The sequence below is a fragment of the Coenobita brevimanus genome, chromosome 76 (assembly GCF_032717465.1).
Source record: "Coenobita brevimanus isolate Jiangsu-jjx chromosome 76, ASM3271746v2, whole genome shotgun sequence".
In the NCBI taxonomy this organism is placed as follows: Eukaryota; Metazoa; Arthropoda; class Malacostraca; order Decapoda; family Coenobitidae; genus Coenobita; species Coenobita brevimanus.
In genome coordinates this window covers 30008361-30029465 of record NC_137029.1, presented here as the reverse complement: position 1 = coordinate 30029465, position 21105 = coordinate 30008361, and the positions used below count along the sequence as shown (strand labels likewise).

Sequence of the window (21105 nt, the reverse complement as noted above, 5' to 3'; positions counted from 1 at the left end):
ACCACGAAGAATGAGACCTCCGAGTGTGTGATGGATGGTGTGGTACTTACCTTCGACAGCCACACCTTCTCCCCTTCATCTCCTTGCGTTTCCCTGTCTACCTGAGAGAGAGAGAGAGAGAGAGAGAGAGAGAGAGAGAGAGAGAGAGAGAGAGAGAAAGAGAGAGAGAGAGAGAGAGAGAGAGAGAGAGAGAGAGAGAGAGAGAGAGAGAGAGAGAGAGAGAGAGAGAGAGAGAGAGAGAGAACAGCTTTAAAACATTTTATTTTGAGGAGTAAAAGTGAACAAAACAGAAATTTTTAATACACTGAACATTTCCACCTAACTCCTGTGACACCAGTGATGTACCATGATTTTTTTAATAATTATTATTCTAGTATGTTCCGGAGAGCGCATACCTCCGCCGACGCTAATTAGATTTCTTATAAATTCTTACGTTTGGCTCCGGATCCTCCTCAAAATGTAATCAGCTCTTTCTTGACCCACCGTCGACCTAAATACGAGAGTTCTTTAAAATCTGACAACAGCTTTGTGAGATATCTTGTACACAGACAGACACAGGTGAAAACATAACCTCCTCCATTTCACTGGCGGGGGTAATTTCCATCCCTCCCTCAGTGCGTGACCAGATGGTGTGTAAAGACGACAGGTGATGGAGATAATTATGACGGCATGATTGACAAGTGTGACAGGTGTATTAACGGGACAGGTGTGTAGACGGTTTAGGCATTTGTAATTATCGAGACAGGTGAGTAGACAGGTGTTTTTAATGGGCGTGTCTCTCTCCTTCGGCAGGATGTGGGCGTATGGTGTGCCACAACGGAGGGCGGTGTGTGTTCAGCCGCTGCGTGTGTCCCAGGGGCTTCCACGGCTCACGATGCCAGTACGGTGAGTGTGTGTGTGTGTGTGTGTGTGTGTGTGTGTGTGTGTGTGTGTGTGTGTGTGTGCAACAGTCATGAAGGTAAGTGATTATCTCCAGTAAATACATACATGCCTACATACACAAACACACACAGATAGATAGACAGATAGATGGGTAGACAGACAGACGGACAGATAGATAAACCACTCTACTTTTGGTAGTACATAATTGTTTAAAACGCGTGAAAATTTCTTTCCGTAAAAAAGGTACACAGTTTTTCTTTCACATACGTAAACAAAAAAATAATGAGACGGCTTCTTGCTGGTATTTCTTTCATTAATGGGCTCGGTACTGCCCTTCCTTGAAATAAACCGTGTGATATTACCTTGAATATTACACTTGACGATATTCCCGGTAGGTGAAGGGCTGTGGAATGTATTGGTCTAGTTCTGTTTCAAAGGTTATGTAATATCGGATAATAAATTCACAAAAATATGGCGTTACGGGAGAGTTTAAATAATTTCCCGACATATACTTCATAAATCTAATCTAATATAAGGCAAAAGACTCTCACGCTACCGTATTACAAAAGGAGTAAGGAATAGATTAGGAACAGTGTACTAAAAATTGTATAAATGTAGTGTAGCGTGTCTTATTGTATTTTCCCCACTCCATGGTACTATAAGAGGTAAGTAGAGCCAGGCTTGGGATGTTAACGAACAAACTACTAACTGCTAACTACTAGCAACGAAGTACTTACAGCTGATCCAGACTCTAATTCTAAATCATCGGGGAAAGGGTGTCTGGGTTGGGTGCTGGATTCATCGCTTTCCCTTTCCACTCTCTCCCTTTCACTCCTGTTCCTTTTTCTTGCCCTCTCCTTTCACCTTCGCTCCTCCTCCTTCGTTTTTCTCTCTCTTCTTCTCTTCTCGTTTCTTCTTCATCTCTCCTCCTCTTCTCCTTCCTTCTTCTCTCCTCCTCATCCTCTTTCTCGATCTTTCTTATCCTCTTCTCATTTCTTATTCTCTCTTCTTGTTTCCTTACCTCTCCTCAGCTCTTCTTTTCTTTCCTCTCTTTCCCTTAGCTCCTCTCCTTTATCTTCCTCTTCTCTTCTCTCTTTTCTCTCTCTTCTCATTTCCTCTCCTACCCTCCATCTTCATTCTTCTCTCCACTCTCTTCTCCTCTCTCTTTCTCTCCTCTTCTTACCTCTTCTCTTCTTCTCTTCCCACACTCTTTCCTCCCTTCCTCTCCTCCCCTTTCTTACCCTCCTCCTCTTTGCTTTCCTCTTCTCCCCTTTCCCACCCTCCTCTCATCTCTCCTTCCCTCCCCCTGTCTTCTCTCCTCTCCTCTTCTCACCTCTCCTCTGTCTTCTCTCCCTTCCTCTCCTCCCCTACTTACCCTCTCTTTGCTCTCCTCCTCTCCCCTTTCCCACCCGCCTCTCATCTCTCCTCCCCTCCTCCTCTCTCCTCACCTCTCCTCCCTCCTCTCCTCCCTTTCCCTCCTCTCCTCCGCAAGAAAGTTAGAAGAAGAAAATACACAAGAGATCAACAAGAACTAGCAACTGATCGTAACTCCGTCTTGCAACTTCCGGATCCTCTGCACTTCGTATCTCCGTAGCCTCAGGAGACTCGTAACACATTTCCCTCGGCGACTTGACCTGGAAGATACAAAGAAGGAGTACAAAGGAAAGCAGACAGCAACAAAACTATACTCCTTTCACCTAAACTTGGCCTTGTTGTTTTTCTTCCTGTGCAGCTTGTTTCATGATCGACAGAAAAAAAACAATAATACTTTCGGCTTTACATCCTGTCCTTAGCACTTCTTCATGACTAGCATCACATTTTAGCGTTAATCCATGGTTACAACTCAGCATTAAGATGGAGGGATGGCAATTTTAGGCCAAGTTAGAGTTAAAGGAGTATAGTGATTCTTTCGAGCCTGGTGAAGAGAAAACTATGGCTATGATATAAACTTCTGTGAGGCTGAGACAAGGATAGCCATGCAAGAAGACTCCCTGCAACGTAACCCCTTCCATCTGGTGACTTATTCTATCCTCGCCATCACCAACCGAATTTCTTTAACTCTGTAAGGGCTTTAAGTGGTTCTGGAGAGGGGCGCCTTCACGTGGTGGCGCTGACATAACCGGGTGACTCCCTATCCACCAAGAGGAGGGGGGACTGCAGGGGAAGGGTAACTTTAGCCTGCAGTCCACTGGGATTGCTACTACTACTACTACTACTATTACTACTACCACTACTACTACCATTACTACTGCTACTACTACTACTACTACTGCTACTACTACTACTGCCACTACTACTACCACCACCACCACTACCCCAGCCACCACCATCACCGCCATCTCCACTACCAACACAACCACAACTACTGCTACTCCTACCACCACCACCACCACATCTACTACTACTACTACTACTACTACTACTACTAGAACCTGAAGCAGTGAGGGGGTTTATGAAGTTTAACTCTGATCCATCCAATTCAGAAACCCTCTATAGCTGAATAAAATCGTCTGAAAACATATCATTGAACTGGAGTGGTTGAAAATCGTCTTTGTATGATCCTGTATCCCATTATGTATCAGGGCCACGTATTTTCTGTCTCTCTCTCCTCGTATATTTGTCTCCGTATGCGTATATTTGTACCCGTATTATATGTCACTGTATTTGTATTTATGTATCAGCGTCTCTGTATTATTCACCTCTGTCCTCGTATTATTTGTCCTCGTATGTGTTAGCGTCGCCGTGTGTGTGTGTTTCCCCAGTTAAGTTCCGTATTCCCGTATGCCTCCCAGATCGAGACGAATGCGTGGTGAACAACGGTGGATGTGGCCAGACGTGCGTGAACACCATTGGGTCGTACACGTGTTGCTGCAGACCAGGGTACTACCTCATGCACGACCACCACACGTGCACAGGTACGTATGTTCAGTCGTCATGTTGTCAGAGAGTCAGTTAGGTTACTACAGTATGAGATAAATAGATGCAGTTTTGAAACTAATAGATTGATTTCCACACACATTCTCCTGAACATTGATTAACAATGCTGATGCCTGTTGTAAGAAGTATGTTATTAGAATACTGGGCGAATAGAAGCACTTTTCATAATATAGGACTGCTTTTATATCAACGCTGAGTAAGAACTGCCAAGCCATCACCAGTCCTGGGAAGTGTACAAACAGAAGTGTGATTACAGACTTGGTAACTAGCGAAATCCACCACCCTACCCTCGTCACAGCCACTTAAAATTCCACTTACTCTGTACTGTAGCAGGTTGACGCCACTTTCTAGACAAACACCCATAAAACCCGCTGTCAGAAGGTGCATCGGCCTTCAGGGGTCCGGGGCATCTTAACCACAAATCACTGACCTGGGAAAGGTTTGTCAACATCGTCTTTGCAGTGCCCCGTGAGTGATAGAGGTGAACGGGGCTGAGTGGTGCTACAACACACACTACATTTTATTCTAAAGGGTTATTATTAATCTGGCCATTTATTAACCAGCTTGCACCCCTACAGACCAAAATGAGTGCTTGGAAGACAACGGCGGCTGCTCCCACGAATGCGTCAACACGGAGGGCTCCTTCTACTGTACCTGTCCACCCAGTCTCGTACTCCTACCTGACGCCCGCACTTGTAGAGGTGAGGAAAGGTGGAAGGCAGGTAGGGGAGTACGGAAAAGAGGTAGGAATGGAAGGCAAGCAGATAGGCAAAGAGGCAAATAGGGAAGTAGGCAGATAGGTAAGCAGGTAGGCTAGGAAGTTATGCAGGTAAGAAAGGAAGGTAAGTAGTAGGTTAGCAGGTAGGCTGTGGAGATATGCAGGTAGTAAGAAGAGGTAGGAAAGGAAGGTAAGCAGTAAGTTGGTAGGTAGAGTGGAGAGAGGGAGAGGGGGTAGGCAAGCAAAGAAAGGGTATATTAAGGTGGGAAAATGGGCAGGTAAAGGTGTAAATGCAGGTAGAAACTCTAGGATGACTTGTGGGAGGCAGGAACAGTGTGAGAATGGTGTGGGGTGGCGGGAATGGGGTGACAAGTATGCGTGTGTGTGTGTGTGTGTGTGTGTGTGTGTGTGTGTGTGATGCAGGCTGTTGATGTGTTTTTTGGTGTGTGCTGCAGGTGAGGAGGTGTGTGGAGGCAGGAACGGCGGCTGCGACCACTTCTGCGACGACTCCTCCGGAATGGTGATGTGTTCCTGTCGACCTGGGTGAGTATGCCAGAAATAATACTATACTCCTTCTACTCTAACTTGGCCTAAAACTACCATCCCTCTAACTTCACTCCTTAGTTGTAACAGTAGATTAACACTAGTATATGTTGCTGGTCACGAAGAAGTGCTATGAAAAGGATGGGGAACCGTTGTATTCATTTTTCTGGCCGTGAGTACGTGAAAATAACCTACTTAGGAACGAAAATCTTTGCCACGTTAAATTAAGACGAACCAAACAGGTAAAAAAAAAGGAAGTTACGCAATATCTGACAATTCAGAAAATAATTATATATATTAATAGATGCCAAAATCCAGGGTGGGGTAGACATGAATAATTCGCCTCCACGTCGCCTTGTCCTCCGTCATCAATCTGTCCTCCCTCCAATTCACACCACTCTCATTCATATACTTCTCCAGCCTTCCACCTCATCCTCGGCCTCCCTCTCCCCTCCTCCTCGGACCCCCCTCCTCCCCCCACCAATCGCCGGCTCTCCCCTCCCCCGTAACCTTTTCTGTCGCACTCACATACTCTCTCCTTGTCAGTCACTCACTCTCCACTCTTCCTACATGACCAGCCAATCTCAAGGTACCTCCAGCATTTTTCGGTATATCTTTATTAACTCCACAGCGTTCCCAATCTTCCTCAGCTGTCTGTCTGTCTCTTTCTTGCAACCCCACATGCTCCTCTCAGATAACTCATTTCCACTCCCCTCACTCTTATGTCCTTCCAGCAAAGTGTGAGTGTGTGTGTGTGTGTGTGTGTGTGTGTGTGTGTGCGTGTGCGCGTACGTATGGTGGGTCGTGTCATATGCATTTGTTGACAATAGTTCGTTCACTATTTATTCCACTGAGTCTGCTTCACATTTAAAACTTGTCCACCACCTTTGCTTTTTATTTCATATTTTACTTTTGCTTGGAGGGAACTATATTGCGGGTTTCTGGCCTTTGGTTCCTTCTTCCTTGCATATAAAAATCTCCTTCCTAACATATCAGAAAGAATAATAGCCTGAGAAACACACCAAGCCTCTCTCAGCTTAGGGAGTGTTAGCCAGCAGAGGAAAGTGAGAGGAAGCAGAGGGGAAATATTAGATGGGGTGTGTGTGTGTTAGTGTATACGCCCGTCAGCTGTTTTAATCCCGAAAGCGCCAGGAAGCAGTGACGCATTGTACAGTGTGTGTGTGTGTGTGTGTGTGTGTGTGTGTGTGTGTGTGTGTGTGTAGGGAAGGCAGGGACGAGAGTGGGTGTAGGATTGATTGTGAGGCTACTTCGTGCATTCGATAGTTATTAATCTGAACCTTCATTCACCTTTCTTCAGGTACCGACTGGGTGTGGATGGGCAAAGATGCGAGCCTGTTGACCTCTGTGGAGTGCCTGAGGGTGGATGCGAGGCCGTGGACCCTTGTGGAGCGAGCAGGGGTGGGTGTGAGGGCGGGTGTAGGGCGGAGGGTGGGCGGGCCGTGTGCACCTGCCCCCCCGGCCTCACCTTGGCACCCAATCAGTTCTCGTGCGTGGACATCGACGAGTGCCAGACGCCCGGCACCTGTACCCACCAGTGCCAAAACACCTGGGGCTCCTACGAGTGTCTCTGCAGGAAGGGCTACCAACTGGGCACTGACAATCGATCATGCTACAGTGAGTCGACAAATTTTAGGAAACCAAATACTTCTCGTAACAGATATTCATCTCTTATTCTGTGCTTCATGAACGAGATTGGAATTTATGTTATGCTTTCAGAAACATGATCTTGTTATCCGTGGAGAAGAGGAGGAAGAACTTGACTTATTCCCTGTATGTCATAAAAAGCAATTCAGATAAGTGAACTGTGGGTTTGGAAACTACTCTCTCTCTATTGGCACACGGCTGTGAAGACTCGTAAGCCTCAAAGAATAGGGGAGGGAAAGTGGGGTAGAGAGGGAGGGATATTTGTACCTGGGGATTTTCTCTGATTCATATGTTGGTGCAATCAAAGAACTGAACCCTAATTTTCACAACATTATTTACGTGAATGTGGGACGCTTGATTAGGGAAACGAGGATTATCTTATGTTTTGTCTTTTTGTTATCCAAGATTCTTAAGATAACCAGGTTCCACGCTAACAATGTCAATTCTCTTGTGGGGCAGACCATAGCTTTCCACAATCCCTGTTATTTCTGTGTCTTCTTCCCTTCTCTTCCACCAGTCATGTACGTGTTGTATTATTTCTGTGTCTGCCTCCTTTGCAAACATTCTTCACATTTCTCGTCCTTTTTACTTTGCCACCATTGTTTTCTTCACATTTCACCTTCTTCTCAGGTCGCCACCACTGTTTTCTTCACATTTCTCGTCCTTCTCACGTTGCCACCACTGTTGTCATCCTTGCAGTGATCAACATGGAGGTGATCAACTCGTGCCTGGATGCCAACGGAGGGTGCCAACACATGTGCCGCCACGGCCCTGGGGGTGCCACATGCTCCTGCCACCCCGGACACCTGCTGCAGCCCGATAAACGATCCTGCCAGGTGAGCCCAGTTTGTTGTGATGCTGATGATAATGATGATGATGATGATGATGATGATGATGATATTAGTGTGCCATCCGTTCCTATATATTTATCAGTAGCATCGATATTGGTGTTTTTAGTGGAGTATGTTTGGGAAGGAGAGAGGTCGAAGAAAAACGGAAAGTACAAAGCTAGAGTACAAAACAAATCATCGACATTCAGTTCCTTTTTTTGTTTTTTTGTTTTTCCGGTGCAGGACGAAGACGAGTGTGCGACGGGCAGCCACAGGTGTGACCAGGAATGTGTCAACACCCAGGGCAGCTACACCTGTACCTGCACCCGCGGCTACACCCTCGCCAGTGACGCCACATCCTGTCTTGGTACCAATATATATCTCTCTGTGTATTTATCTGTCCATCTGTCTCACTTCCTGTCTGTCCGCATATTTTTCCCGGACACTTAATACGACATCCTTGCCCCTGACTTCAGCACACGTATCAGTTCATCACTCCGGTCATTTATCTCTTTATTTACATCTGTATATATAAACAGATAGACAGGTAGATAGATAATGTTTGTCTGTCTGTCTACCTGTAATTGTTGCCGTTTGGTGATCCCAGGCTTTTCTGAACGTTAAGCCAGAGAACTGCAGGTTGAAGTTATCCTTTTCCTGAAGTTCATCATCTTGCTCTTGGGGAACAGAGGGAAAGTTCAGAGACGTTTGTATAACCATGAAACTTAGCACCCGTCTAAGTCAGTGCCACCACGTGAAGGCGTCCCCCTCTCCAGCACCCCCACCTCTTGTGTTGCAGACGTTGACGAGTGCAAGATGGAGAACGGTGGCTGCGAACACGAGTGCCACAACACCCTCGGCTCCTACACCTGCTCCTGCCGCCCCGGGTACATCCTCGTCCGGGGGAAGCACTGCGACGGTGAGTGGCGCAGGAAGGCCCCTCACTGCAGGCGGCGTTAGGATTACTGAGAATATGGAATGGATGTTCAAACTACTCATGACATGAAATTCTGGAAAGCGTGAATGATGAGTGAATTGATGTGTGGCTTATCCCAGTCTAACCCAACCCAAACCCAGCCCAACCCATTCCAACCCAACCTAACCTAACCCAACCTAGCCCAACTTAACCCAACCCAACCTAACCTAATCTAACCTAACCTAACCTTATCATCCTCCAGTTTCCGAGGACTTCCCAAGTGTGACCCTTCTCGAGGACGACTCTGGAGTGGCGGAGGAGGAGGAGGAGCCGTCGTTGCCCGGGAACCTGGACCCGTGGCGAGAGGTGACGTATGCTGAGCAGACGAAGGACTTCACTATACACACACGTGAGTACTAGGATGGGGGGACTGCACGCACACGCACACATGCATAGATACACACACACACACACACACACACACACATAGGTACACACACAAACACACACACACACACACACACACACACACACACACACACACACACACACACACACACACACACCAAGGTTTTCACGATACCTACACGTGAGTTGAGGGAGAGAGGACACTGCACACACACACACACACGCACACACACACACACACACACACACACACACACACACACACACACACACACACACACACACACACACACACACACACAGTCTTTCCTTAAAATGAACCCACTTAACTATAGTTCGTCCACTGAAGCTTGGCCAAGAGCTTCGTCCCTTTGCACCTTATTTTCCGTAGTTCAGTGGCAGAATAAGACACTACTACAGCTATACATCCTTTCCATAGCACTTCTTCGTGACTAGCACTGTATTGTAGTGTTAATCTATTGCTACAGCTCATTGCTGAAGATGAAGAGATGACAGTTTTAGGCCCAGTTAAAATAAAAAGAGTATAACAGTCCTGACCTCTTTCTGTTCTGCGTGTCAGGGTGTGTTCCGGGTCACTTCGGTCCCAACTGCTCCCTAACTTGCGTTGACTGCCCCGGAGAGTGTGACCAGTCGGGGTGCGTGTGTGAACCGGGCAAGACGGGACCCACCTGCTCCCTCCCCTGTCCCACTGGCACTTTTGGGCCAGACTGTAACCAGGTGAGAAACCCCTACCCCCCATCTTGGTCTTACTGTCTTGACGCCTTTCTTTGACCGATTCGTTTCCTCATTACCTTCTTGATATCTTGACATCTTAATTACTATGTACCCTACCACTCAGTAATATATGGATAAAGTACAGGAACTACAAAGGGGAGGTACACGTATGGAATAGTACTGAGGCTAACATGAAATGAGAAAAAAAAATTGGTACACTAGCATCAGGCCTCCAATTTCAGGTGACCATTTCAGTGCTAATTACTCGGCCACATCACCTTTACTTCTCATCTCCCGTCTTGTTACCTGTCGCCCTGTCCCGTTTTCCTTGCTGTTCCCCTTTCTTGCTTTCTTTCTAGGTGTTTTCTTGTTCTTCCTACCTCGGTCTCCCTGTTTTCTGTCTTTCTGCCTCCTTTCTATCCTCCATCATTCGTGTCCCATTTCCTTGCGTTATTTTTCACTGTCAGTCGTCATTCTGCGACCCGGCTCCCTCCATGCATATTTAACCTGCTTCCTTATAACTCTGCTTCCCTGCCTCCTAGTCCTTACCACTACCCTCCTACCATCCTGCCTTCCTACCTTCCAACCTGTCTCACTACGCCATTCCCTACCATTGTACCCTACCATCCTGCCTTCCTACCATTCAATCTCTCTTCGCATCTCCCTTCCCAGCTCTCTACCTCCCATCCTCTCCATCACTCTTTACTCCGCGGCAGGTGTGTGCGTGTGAGAACGGTGGCACCTGCGACCCGGTGTCCGGAAACTGCACCTGTCCACCTGGAGTGTCTGGGGAACTCTGCCAGGATGGGTGCCCTGCAGGTGAGGCCATTGTTATCTGGTTTGTTTGTTTATGCCTGTGTTGTGTTTGTGACTGTTTGTCTGTGTTGTCTGTGTGATTGTTACCTCCGCCAACGAAGTTGGAGGAGATTATGTATTCACCTATGTTTGTCTGTTTGTTTGTTTGTCGACACCATATCTCCAAAAGTTCTCAATGAATTTAATTGAATTTTTTTGGAAAGGTGGACCATGGACCAAGAGAGAATTGATAAAATTTGGGGGCGGATCTGAATCCTATTTATTCCACACAATATCTCTACGGATCCGGATCCGCATCCTTTTTAGTGGCATTAGCACTGGCGGAGGTATGCGCTCTTTGAGTGCTTTCTGGTTTATGTCTGTGTTGTGTGGGTGATGATAAAGTCACTTCAGAATTTGTAAAGAAATTTTAAAAGTTTTCTTCACGACAAATCCTCGACTACTGTATTTATGGAAATCACATTAAGAGAAAAATTTATCCTCATTGACACTACTTGCTGATGCTTTGTAGTGTTTAATGTTGGGTGACGTGACTCATAAAAGAATATTACATGTGTGCACTTGCCATGGGTGGGAAAGTCTGTATTAAACCCAGTTTTTTAATAGATCTTCCTCTGTTATTTATGTCAGAGTTGGTGCACGGCCATGTTCCCTAGCAAAACGGAATTGGCCTCTCCTCTAGCTCCCTACCCGTCTACCTCCCCACCACCCTAGCTTCCTACCATCCTGCCTCCCCACCACACTACCTTCCTACCACCCTACCTTCCTACCACTCTACCTTCCTACCACTCTACCTTCCTACCACCCTACCGTCCCACCACTCTACCTTCCTACCATCCTGTCTCCTTGCCTTCGAACCTCCCTCTACTTGCTTGTGACTCACGGTACAGGTTACTACGGTGTGTCCTGCGAGCGCCGGTGCCCTGTAATGTGTCCTAACATGCGCTGCAACAGGCTCTTCGGCTTCTGCGAGTGTGACCCGGGGCGCTTCGGTCCCTCCTGCAACATGCCCTGCCCCGCCCTCACCTGGGGCTCCAACTGCCGGTTCAAGTGCCAGTGCCAAGCCAATGCCACGGCGCGGTGTCACCCTGAGGTATGTGGCACTCCTGTTAGCTTTTTTTCTTCTGGGTGTTTTAGTGGTATTAAGTATGGTTGGTGATAAGTGGGTGATTTGACAGTTCGATAGATGGATGGATAGATGGATGGATAGATGGATAGATGGATGGATGGATAGATGGATGGATGGATAGATGGATGGATGGATAGATGGATAGATGGATGGATGGATGGATGGATAGAGTGCTATTACAAGTCTGTCTCCTTCTTCAGAGTGGTGTGTGTGAGTGTCTGCCTGGCCACGTAGGGGATGACTGCTCCAAGAAGTGCCCCCCTGGGTGGTGGGGTACGGGGTGTCGCCATGAGTGCCAGTGTACCCCCGGGGCCACCTGTCATCCCGCCACAGGGGTCTGCCTCGACACCTGCCCACCCGGATACACAGGACACCACTGCCAGAGTCGTGAGTGTGGACGCAACCTAATACCTTGTCCAATAATGTGTGTGTGTGTGTGTGTGTGTGTGTGTGTGTGTGTGTGTGTGTTTTAGCAGTATTATGGACAGACTATTCGATGTGTGTGTGTGTGTGTGTGTGTGTGTGTGTGTGTGTGTGTGTGTGTGTGTGTGTGAGTAACGTGAGATTAAACTTTGGTCAAAATAGGTCAAAGGTCAGGAGAAGAAGGGGTGACGCTGACTTGGCGGAGGTATGCACTCTCTGTTGCTCTTGTTTACTGACTTTGGCTTCACCGAGAGCATTTTTTTTTTTTTCAGATAGAGCCTATGACATGACGGTGCTGTGCTATTGGACATTTGAAATCTTGGCCACGGCATATGTGAAAGAGATTTATTTTCACAGACTGGATCTAAGAACAAATCGATAAAGGGTTGATAAATACATTACTGGATTATTTAATTATGTATTTTGATTTCATTCTTTCTTTCTTTCATCTCTTTTTTTTTTTCTTTCTTTATTTCATCTCTCTTTTTTTTTTTTTTTTTGCCTGTTCTGTATTACGAAGGTGAATTTTCTTGATATATATATATTTTTTTTCACCTCTGCGCCACCCCCTGACCTCCCCTGCTTCCCCTCCTTCGTCAGGGTGCAAGACAGGCCACTACGGTCCAGGGTGCATGAAGCAGTGCCAGTGTGACGGCCGCCCCTGCCACCCTGCCACGGGAGAGTGCCTGTGTCCACCTGGCACTCATGGACCTGACTGCCTGCTGCGTGAGTCATGTTAACCTCTCTCTCTCTCTCTCTCTCTCTCATCCTCATTTACTTTGTTTAATATTTCCACCACATCAATATTTACCCCTTAACACCTTCCCTCGTCTAACTTTTTTTTTTTACAATAGTGCCTTTCATGTGCCTCCGCCAGAGTGCCGCGCGGGCCAGTGGGGTGAGAGCTGCCTTCAGGAGTGCCAGTGCCAGAACGGTGCCTCGTGTGACCCTATAAGTGGCAAGTGTCGCTGTTTGGCTGGCTATGTGGTAAGTGTGTGTGTGTGTGTGTGTGTGTGTTTTTTTTTAAGTAAGGAAGAAGGAACTAAAGGTGAGAAGCCCGTAAGATTTTTCCCTCCAAGAAAAAAAAAATAATAAAAACAATATAATAGAGAGCCAAATTCAAGATCTGTTCAGTGTCTCTTCAAGAAAAAATACAAAGACAAGATAGCAGAGTGCCAAATTCGAGATCTGTTCATTTTCTATTTTAACTTCCTCAATTATCACTTTTTCGTATTCTCGTCAGGTAAATAAGCTCCCTAACACCTGGTCCTTAGAGATTCATTTTCGGACATGGGTGGTTAATATCCTTTAGTACGTTATTTACGCAGAGGATGGCGATATTGGATTTATGTAACACGGAAGACGACAGTAAAGTACAATAAGCAAACTAAATCTCTTAGGAAAAGGTGTTGGGGAGCTTCAGCTGACTAGAATAAGAGCAGTTATCTCATGAGGGTTTCAGAAGAATGAGATCTTAATTAATCATCAGTAATTACGTGATTTAAATGATGGCTACGTCACTGTGGAATCTCTGACTGTCGAGAGGAGGTGTACAGTCGCCCCAAGAAGTGATGGCCGAGTTTCAGAAAGCTTCGGTCACTCTGTATGTGCACTATCGCTGATCAACAACTTCTGAATACTTGCCATCACTTTTGGGGGCGACTGTATCTCTGTTCTCATTTAGACTGTTTTATTGACTTCCTAATTACACACCTGGGATTTTCTACAGGTACAGGTAGTGGTGGTAGATAAAATACTATATCTACCCTTGAAACTACCATCGTGAGAAATATTTGTAACTCTGAGCTTCCCATACGAATTTTACCCCTACTTGGTGCACCACATTATTATTATTGTTATTATTATTACTACTACTACTACTACTACTACTACTACTATTTTTGTCCTTCTGCAGCATATTCACGTAGCACAGTGGCGGAAAAAGATAATGCTGTGGCTCTACATCCTTTCCATAGCATTTCTTCGTGACTAGCATAATATTCTGCTGTTTTTTTTTATTACACTCTCATATACCCCTCCACTCCATCCCTCCATCTCATCCTCTGTCTTACCCTCCCTCTCCCCCTTCACCTCACTCATATACACTCTTCTAGTTAGTCTCTCACTCCGTCCTCCCCACATGGACAAATATTCACCCAATATCTGCCTGTGACGATAAGATAATGGTTGTAACTCCGACATTTCTTTGTCAATCAACCATTTATTTTTGCGTGTGCGTGCGTGCAGGGTCCGGCGTGTGAATCCAGGTGTGCTGAGGGCAGGTACGGCGTGGAGTGCGTGGAAACCTGCAGCTGCTTCAACGGGGCCTCCTGCAACCACGTCACGGGCAGGTAGGAAGGGCACGTCTGACTGGACAAAGCACGTCTGTATTCACGTCTATGCTAAGTATGTCTTGTATATCTGTATTGTGCTAAGTATGTCTGTGTATATCTAAATCATAATGAACAGTGTGGATGTCTGATAAAATCTGTGTATATGTCTGAGCAAGTCTTTAAAAACCCGTCAGCCCCATCACTGTCCTTGAGCAGATCTTGTGTTTAGATCTGGGCATAAGAAATCTAAATAGACCCAGATGCATGAGTGCCCCATGGTTTTTAAGTCAGAAATATACTTAGCTATTCCCCTTGGTAATTTACGAGCCAAACTGAGTGTCTAATATATGGCTGGGCGAAGAGGAGCTGTGTTTATATCAGATCAAAGTATATTTGTATTTATATCTGAGCAAAGTGTATGTTTATATCTATTCAAAGTATACCTATTTTTATCTGTGAACAAAATATATCTGTATTATGTCAAAGCAGGTCATTTCTGTACAAAACTGCGTCAGTCTTATCAATATACGATCTGAGGGTAATATTATGTGTTTACCTTTGACCATGGCATATCAGAATTCACTTATTCCCCGACCTGCTTCTCTCTGGAATTCGCGTCCCCAGATTACCTTCTCCCCCAAACTTCAACCTACAGCAGTTCAATTCCAACTATTACAGATTTTTTAATGAATGGAGGACACTATGTAATTTGGTGTATGGATTTTTTAATGAATGGAGGACACTTGTAATCTGGTGTATGGATTTTCTTATGAGTGAAGGACATCTGTAATCTGGTGAATGGATTTTTGTTATTTAATTTATTTTTCCTTTCACTGTTCATCCTCTATAAATAATAATAATAATAATAATAATAATGATAATATAAATCCAGGTGTGAGTGTGCGCCAGGGTTCACGGGGCCAAGTTGCGGTCAGCCGTGCCCCCTGGGGAGGTACGGACAGGACTGTGTGTTGATGTGCGACTGCGACAACAGCGGTGGGTGCGACCGCGTGACCGGCGAGTGTGCCTGCGCTCCGGGATGGCGGGGACCACACTGCAGGCTGCGTGAGTATACCCTGTGAAATATTTGGTGGTTGTGTACACGAAACCAAAATAAATGATGGTCTGTAAGGGGTGATGACTTTTCTATGGCTAATTTAAGTGTGTGTGTGTGTGTGTGTGTGTGTGTGTGTGTGTGTGTGTGTGTGTACTAATCAAAATGGTGTACCGTCAGCGTGTGGGCCAGGGCGGTACGGTGCGGGGTGCTCCATGAACTGCAGCTGCGCCAATGATGCCAAGTGCGACCACATCTCCGGCGCGTGTATGTGTCAACCAGGTAAGAAAATAAAAGTACAGGTATTAAAGTTAGAGATACAGTGAGCCGGTGATTTTTATTTTTATTTTAATTTTTTTTTAGGGGGGAGGGGTACATCAGGAGGTTATTTTAGGGGTAAATTTGAGTTTAAAGATATACAAAAAAGGGTCCAATTTTCAACCGCCAAGAAGCTATGGTTATTAATGACGTGGGTGGATTTTAAAGAAGATAATTTTCACCCATAAGTCATCAGTAAATGTATCTCCGGGAGGGCTGAAAATTATACGCGTGTTGATATAGCATTTATCGCTCAAAATTAGCCACAAAGTAACCTGAAATTTCACACACACACACACACACACACACACACGAGACATCTTGAACATAACACCCAAGCCCGATGTGGTTCTCGTATAATATTCTTGCAACTGCTTTTGTGAAGGGAATATGAAGTACGCAGCCAAAGAGCATGAGGAGGAAGAATACTGTCATATCGAGAAAAAGGAGAAATATAAGAGTCGAAAGTAATATAACAGTAGAAATATAAAAGTAGAATTATAAAAGGCAAGACACGGCACTGACAAAGGACTGGCACGAACTTTTGGGCATGCCTGTAAATTCACAATAGTTCTTTCATCTTAACCTGGTCTAGATTTTTTGTTTCTGTACTTTTTCTTTCACGTAGCTCTGCGGCAGGAAAAAAAATATATACTTCGACGCGACGTCCTATCAAAAGCACTTCTTCGTGACTAGCCTCTTTTTCTAGCGTTGGTCTCAGCATTCCAGATGGAAGGACGGCATTTTTAGGCCAAGGTAGAGTAAAAGGGGTATAACAAACTTACATTCAATTCCCTGTGCTTAAGTAGAGTTGTCCCAGGCATGAGATGGTTAATAGTCTTGTCTCCCAGGCTGGCGCGGCACCTTCTGCTCCCTGGCCTGTCCTGATGGGTTCTGGGGTCCTGAGTGCCGCCATCAGTGTGCCTGTGACATCAGTGCCACCTGCCACCCTGCCACCGGGGCCTGCCTCTGTCCGCCAGGCAAACACGGACCACACTGCGCCAAAGGTGAGCCACGATTTGACAACTATGCTAATTTTGCGTCATTTGAAATTAATATACATTTAATATTGGTATACATTTAGTACTGGTATACATTTAACATTGGTATACATTTGATATTGGTATACATTTAGTATTGGTATACACTATTTACCCTTGATATTCGTAGTCTTTTACATCATAACTGATTCTTGAGGTCATCTGCGTAAACCTTGAATCGCAAACTTGAATGCAAACCCCTAAGATCTGATGGTCATTTGTGGAACGCCTGTGGTTTTTTACGAATTGTCAGTCTCCATCTCATACTATAGAAATCAGTCAGCAACCATATAAAAAGGTCAGATAAGTTCCACCATCGTCAAATACTTTAAAAATCATCGTCAGAGATTTGGAGTTTGCGTCCTATACTTTGCGATTTCACGTTTAAGTTTGCGGCCTTTCGTGATGAGTGGCTGAATGAGTGGCAGGAAAACACAGAGCCCAGCTTCCTAGACACTCGCTGGCTGAAGATGAGCTGTATGTAGTCTGGAGCTTTAGGGAAATAAGAACTTAAACTCATTCCTGTGCTCTTCTCCCGCTCATTTTGCTTGCCTAATATTTACCGACGATGGAGCAATGTGACTGTGTTGTTTTGCATCGTAGTCTGCCCCGACGGTCGATGGGGCAGCGACTGTGAGCACGTGTGTGAGTGTGAGCACGGCGGCACGTGTGACCGCGTGTCCGGGGCGTGTGTGTGTCCCTCTGGCTACGCGGGTGCCAAGTGCCAGGACCAGTGCCCCTCCGGAACCTACGGGCCGGGGTGCCAACAGACCTGCCTCTGCCCACAAGCCGCCACCTGCAACCACATCACCGGGGCCTGCGACTGTCCCCCAGGGGTCTCCAGGGCCTTATGCCATACAGGTTAGTTGGGTTAGAGTATGTTAGAGTATGTTAGGATAGATTAGTGTAGGTTAGAGTAGATTAGGTTCCTCTTCCTTGTGTCCTCATGCCCTTACCTAAGTTGCACCATTTAAGTCTCCAGTTCCACCCTCTCCCCCCCCCCAAAAGGAAATCCATGACATCACCCTCCATGACATCAAAAACTTCACTTCCGTCTCGAGGTTAAGTTAGGTTAGGGTAGGACTTTGCAACCGGATACCCTTTCAAACTAACATAAAGAAATAAGTGCATCTGAAAGTCTTTGTTTTTCTTAGGATAGTATTTTTGCCGAGCCATTTCGACTCTCAGATGATTAGTTTCCATGTATATATATGTGGAGAGAGAGAGAGAGAGAGAGAGAGAGAGAGAGAGAGAGAGAGAGAGAGAGAGAGAATGTATACCAGTAGTGAACAGCAGCTGCTTAAGTAATAAACGATGATGGTGGGGTGAGGGAGAGTGTAACAGTGCTTCTTGTCTTCCCTCCTTGAAGTGTATATTTGCCTCTCACGTGTAACTGAGTCGTCAAGTTACATCACAAAATATACAGGAATTTTTTACACTGACACAGGAAGCAGAGGGAAGGAAAGGATAATGAGATGGGCGTAAGTGTGCATATACATAATCTGGTTACCGAATGTGAGCTGACGTGTTGAACTTTTGTTTAATTTTTACAGCATATTCATTCCTACAATAAATAAATAAACACACATACAAATAGATAAGTAAATAAATGAATAAATAATCTTCAGAATTACAATAAGGATCTGCCCGTAATTTCACTTTCCGTGTGAGAATTGACTTTATACTTATCACCTCTACTTATGATACTTAGACGGGGGATCTTAGTCGCATAGCTGCTTGTGTTCATTAATTCCACTCCTAAATGCAAAGGAAACACAAATCCGTCTCTTTTTCCCTCCCTTTCTCCCACTCTTCCTCCCCCAGTCATCATCGATCCCATTTCCTTCACTTCATTCCGTTTCGTCTACCCCTTTCGTTCATCAGGTCTTTCTCTGTTAGGCTCCCTTTCGTTCTTCAGGTCTTTCTTTGTTAGGCCGCGTCCAGACCAAATGCTTGCTGGTGCGAGCGGTTGCGAGGACAGTATAGCATCATTGTAACCCGCATGAAAGGCCCCACTGGACGCGGGCGGGTGCGGACGAGAAATTTTATGTGTTCAAGTGATGCAGAACTCTAACCCACACCAATAATATTTTGTTTGGACGTGGCCTTGTGAGTGGAAGAAGGAATAAAGCTGGATTAAAGCAGGCAAAAGCTCATGTGTACCAGTAATCCAATTTGTAATAAAGCCTCCCCCCTCCCTTGGTGCATGGTGGCCCACCTTACCCCCACAGGTTCCGGGTCTGCGTCGGGTGGGTGCTCCTCTGACACGGACTGCCATCACGGGGGTACCTGCCATATCGAGACTGCCACCTGCCGCTGCACTCCGGGATGGCGGGGTCTGTACTGCCATAAGCCTTGCCATCCAGGTGAGTTGCCATACCTGTACTTACACCTGCTTAGATTATACTACACCTGTCCTGCCATCTATAATTATACCACACCTGTCCTGCCACCAATATATATTACTCTACGCACCTGCCCTGCCTTCAATGGGGTAGGTGTCATTTTATTTCTGACACCTTTTTTGACACTAACGCCAAAGAATGACACATCAAACCATATTCTCAAGGTCTTAAAAAGCTCCTTAGCACCTCTTCCTAAGCGATTTGTTTTGTATATTAAGCTTTATTATTGCCTCGTGCCACAGGGTTCTGGGGAGAGGAGTGCCAGGAGGCGTGCGACTGCGAGCAGGGGGGAAAGTGCCACCACGTCACGGGCCAGTGCCAGTGCCCCCCTGGATATGTCGGTGCCAGGTGTCATCTTGGTAAGTGTTGGTTATTGACACACACACACACACACACACACACACACACACACACACACACACATACACACACACACACATCTTGCTAATTAATAGACTGTAGATACGGAAATAACTCTCTAGCCTCTCTTATGTGCACAAGTCAAGTTGGTATAAAGAAATGAGATAGGTGTGTGTGTGTGTGTGTGTGTGTGTGTGTGTGTGTGTGTGTGTGTGTGTGTGTGTGTGTGCCTTTTGGGGACGTATGGACGGAGTGCCAAGAATACTACCAGTGTTATCTATCAACTATCTATCCATCTCCATCTACCTGCCTATCTACTTACCTACTTACCTACCTGCCTACCTACCTACCAGTCAGTCTATCTACCTACCTATCTATCTATCTATCTATCTATCTGCAGTGTGTCCTGTCGGTACGTACGGCCCTGAGTGCCAGGGGGAGTGCCAGTGTGAGGAGGGGCAGCCTTGTGACCACGTGACGGGAGCCTGCACCTGTCCCCCGGGCCGGCAGGGGGAGCAGTGCCATCAGTGTGAGTATCATCATCATCATCATCGTCATCATCATCACTGTTATCACTGTCATTGTCCACATCATCATCATCATCATCATCATCAGTACTGTTATCACTTTTATTGTCCACATCTGCACTATTCTCTTCATTATCATACCACCAGTGTGAGTATCATCATCATCATCATCATCATCACTCGTACCACTGTCATTGTCCACATCTTCACTGTTTTCATCATCATCATCATTCACGTCATCATCATCATCATCATCATCATCATCACTGCTATCATTGCCATAGTCCACATCTTCACCCTCATCATCATCATCATCATTAGGCATCATCACCATCATCATCATCACCACCATCATCATCATCATCATCATCATCATCATCATCATCAATCATCAATCATCATCATCAGCGTCGTCACCACTATCACCAGCATCGTTATCATTATCATCATCATCATCATTCACATCACCACCACCCTCCTTTATCAACGTCCCATACACTGCAATCTTAAATCATCACCACATCCACAATCTTATAAACTACCCTTGTCATATTAAAAAAAGCTCCCCCAATATTATTTTTAAAGATACTGCCAACCTATCATCTTGAGAATTGCCACTCTGTCAGCTTGAATTTTCTTGATCCACTTTTCCCCTTTACTACGACCTCAGACTGCCTGGAGGGGTGGTGGGGGGAGGAGTGCCAGCAGGAATGTACATGCGGGGGTCCCTCCTTGTGTGATCCTGCTACAGGCCACTGCTTCTGCCCTGCTGGTTTGAGGGGGCATAAGTGTAGGAGGGGATGCGCGAGTGGCACCTACGGCGTGGACTGTAAGCAGGTGAGGGAGAGAGAGAGAGAGAGAGAGAGAGAGAGAGAGAGAGAGAGAGAGAGAGGGAGAGAGAGAGAGCACAAATCATGCAGATGTGAAAAGCCTGAAGGAAAATTTATAGACTGAAAAGAGAATATTGAGAGAGAGAGAGAGAGAGAGAGAGAGAGAGAGAGAGAGAAAGAGATGATGATGATGAAAATAGAATGTTGATGTTGATGATGACAGTGATGACAATGAT

The 21105-nt window shown here is 45.8% G+C and overlaps 1 protein-coding gene across 1 annotated transcript in view; it reads left to right on the top strand.

Annotated features, from left to right (window-relative positions):
* The window catches only part of LOC145408242 (uncharacterized), a 111930-nt gene that overhangs the window by 79581 nt on the left and 11244 nt on the right, over positions 1-21105 (top strand). Inside the window, exons 6-29 of the mRNA XM_080279001.1 lie at positions 793-885; positions 3675-3797; positions 4398-4520; positions 4993-5080; positions 6399-6715; positions 7445-7581; positions 7819-7942; positions 8375-8494; positions 8754-8900; positions 9480-9637; positions 10351-10453; positions 11341-11543; positions 11780-11966; positions 12603-12728; positions 12880-12989; positions 14250-14353; positions 15228-15400; positions 15570-15671; positions 16559-16714; positions 17351-17608; positions 18979-19113; positions 19395-19511; positions 19913-20041; positions 20710-20876. Coding sequence (XP_080135127.1) covers positions 793-885; positions 3675-3797; positions 4398-4520; positions 4993-5080; positions 6399-6715; positions 7445-7581; positions 7819-7942; positions 8375-8494; positions 8754-8900; positions 9480-9637; positions 10351-10453; positions 11341-11543; positions 11780-11966; positions 12603-12728; positions 12880-12989; positions 14250-14353; positions 15228-15400; positions 15570-15671; positions 16559-16714; positions 17351-17608; positions 18979-19113; positions 19395-19511; positions 19913-20041; positions 20710-20876 — 3500 coding nt within the window. The remainder of the gene's footprint in view (positions 1-792; positions 886-3674; positions 3798-4397; positions 4521-4992; positions 5081-6398; positions 6716-7444; positions 7582-7818; positions 7943-8374; positions 8495-8753; positions 8901-9479; positions 9638-10350; positions 10454-11340; positions 11544-11779; positions 11967-12602; positions 12729-12879; positions 12990-14249; positions 14354-15227; positions 15401-15569; positions 15672-16558; positions 16715-17350; positions 17609-18978; positions 19114-19394; positions 19512-19912; positions 20042-20709; positions 20877-21105) is intronic.